The 2667-nt window shown below is 36.4% G+C and overlaps 1 protein-coding gene across 1 annotated transcript; it reads left to right on the top strand.

Annotated features, from left to right (window-relative positions):
- Positions 1 to 265: 265 nt before the first annotated feature.
- Positions 266 to 724, top strand: LOC143620988 (uncharacterized). The gene has a single exon (XM_077092533.1). It carries the CDS (start codon positions 266 to 268, stop codon positions 722 to 724), a length of 459 nt encoding a protein of 152 aa, XP_076948648.1.
- Positions 725 to 2667: the final 1943 nt, after the last annotated feature.

The following is a 2667-nucleotide window of genomic DNA, read 5'->3' as shown; positions in this document are numbered from 1 at the left end:
AGGAATCAAGCTACTAAGCCACACAATGAAGCTATGGGAAAGAGTTACCGAGGCTAGACTTAATGAACCAATTTGGTTTTATGCCGGGACGGTCAACTACAGAGGTGATACACATCCTAAGAAGATTAATGGAAAAGTACAGAGATAAAAAGCGTGACCTGCATATTGTGTTTATTGACCTAAAACGTACGACAAAGTGCCACGTCAACTCCTTTGAGATTTCCTTGAGAGTAGAGGTGTTCGTGGAAAATATATAAAGATAATTATGGATATGCATGCGAAGTCTGAAACAAGCGTACGTGCACCTGTGGGGGATACTGACTTCTTTCACGTGGAGGTAGGCCTTCATCAGGGATCAACATTGAGCCCTTTCCTTTTTGCAGTAGTCCTTGATGAGTTGTCAAAGTTAAATATTGTTCCTTGGTACATGCTTTTCGCAGACAATATCGTGTTAATCGCCGAGAGTAAACAAGCTCTGAACATGAGGTTAGAGGAGTGGCGATCTGCTTTAGAGAGTAAAGGTTTAAAGATTAGTCGGTCAAAGACGGAGTATCTTTACTGTGACTTTGGTGGGGTAAACGATGATGAAGAGGATCAAATCACCATTGAAAGCCAGGAGGTTTCGCAGACAACCAAGTTCAAATACTTAGAATCGTTTGTACAAAGTGACGGAGGCATCAATAGTGATGTAGCCCATCGTGTCCAAGTAGGATGGTGTAAATGAAGAGCTTCCACAGGGGTACTGTGTGAGAAGAGGTTCCCAACTAAATAAAGGGGAAGTTTTATAGGGTTGCGGTTAGACATGCGATGCTATACAGAATAGATTGTTCGGCCATCAAGAAAACACATATACATAAGTTGGAGGTAGCAGAGATGAGGATGCTAAGGTGGATGTATGGGCACGCAAGGTTCGACCGAATAAAAAATGAGATTTTTCAGGAAAGACTAGGGTGGCTAGTATAGCAGATAAGATAAGGGAATTCAGATTGAGATGATTTGGACATGTAAAAAGAAGACAGGCTACGGCTCCCGTTAGATCAATAGAAACTCTTATTATAGAGGGGAGGAGGAGTAGATGTAGACCCAAATTGACTTGGGATGAGATGATTAGGCGTGATTTGCCAGACTTGCACCTCTCTGAGGACATGTAGAGGATAGGAGTTCCCAGAGACGTAGAATTAAGGTTAATGAGCTTTAGGAGGATGGGCTATTTCTTGTTATAACCTTTATTATTATTATTATTATTATTATTATTATTATTATTATTATTATTATTATTATTATTATTATTATTATTATTATTATTACTTGATAATGAAATGTTGTTCGAAACTTACTAATATTATATTGTTTTAGTTTATCTAACTATCTATATAATTGCCTACCATGAAATCTTACGTGTCGCTCTCAGGTTGTCTCCCTCATTCTCAAGTGCCACCAGATTGCTTAATTTCTAAATGAAGACTTCTCATCCATTTGACCCTAAATCGCGGGTATGGGTCTTACCAAACCCAGATAGTCTTTAAATGGGTTATAACATCTCATTTATTTGTGAAACTCTTTCATAATCAAACAATAATTTTCGCGGGTCATGGGTCTCACCAAACCCGGTTGGATGATGTTGATCGAGCTTCCTCCATCGACTAGGATCCTGCACACACAATGGTTAGCAATAAACAAAGTTACAATCAAACTGTCGTGGTGAGGATCCTGGATGATTGGTTGAGTAATAAGGTGGGAAAAATGCAAGAATGCAAGTCCCTTTGGAATAAAGACACTAAAACGGGTTTTAACGAGTGTTTCGGGTTGTTGGTTCTGGTCTTGATAATTGGTCAAAACCCAAAGTCAACTTTCCAAGATAATGAATGTTATGAGATAACTCAATAAAACTTAATAAGGCTTAACCAGGTATGTAGATCTATTGTTTTAGAACTATCAACGTACGTTAAGCGAGTGCAGTTTTGTCGGTCCAAACTTTGTTATGAGAGAAAGTTGGATCCAATATTTCCAAGTACTTAAGAAAATAATTAATATCAGTTTGTAAACCATTTTTAAATAAATATACAAGTCTTGATAGCTAAAAACACACTTGTGTGTCTTAAGTAAGTGAAAATCGGTTTAGTTCGGTTTCCATCTCATAAATAGTTCATTGATGGTTTCCACATGCCCAAATATCCAAGAACTTGTATAATAATTTATAATTGAAGAAACTTAAGTTTTACAACCAAAAAGTTAACAATAAAGTCTTTAAACAAGAGTTCGATTTTGGTTCTGTTTCCATCTCCCAATAAGTTCATAGATGGTTTCCACATGCCAATATCAAAGAACTTGTAAAAATGATTTTAGAAACTCAAATCTAACATTAAACATGTTTAATCGTACAACTACTTTAACAAAACTAGTAAGAAAAAGTTCTGCTTACAGTTTAGAGCTATTTACGGTTAAACTGAAGCATAAACCCTCAAACACATAACCATGAAACTTGTAAATAAACTAAAATGAGCAGAATTTAAGCATGGTTTGTATGTATCAACAAGTTATATATCTATATATATATATATATATATATATATATAAAGAACACGAAGTTCTCCATGAAGCCTTGTCTTACAAGGTCCGAAACCTCACCAACCGAAATCGGAGAAGTAACTACCAAAGGTAACAAGG

This window comes from Bidens hawaiensis, unplaced genomic scaffold (genome assembly GCF_021521415.1).
Source record: "Bidens hawaiensis isolate Kalapana, Puna unplaced genomic scaffold, B.hawaiensis_p1.1 tig00002759_1, whole genome shotgun sequence".
In the NCBI taxonomy this organism is placed as follows: domain Eukaryota; kingdom Viridiplantae; phylum Streptophyta; class Magnoliopsida; order Asterales; family Asteraceae; genus Bidens; species Bidens hawaiensis.
This window is presented reverse-complemented; position numbering and strand designations above follow the sequence as displayed.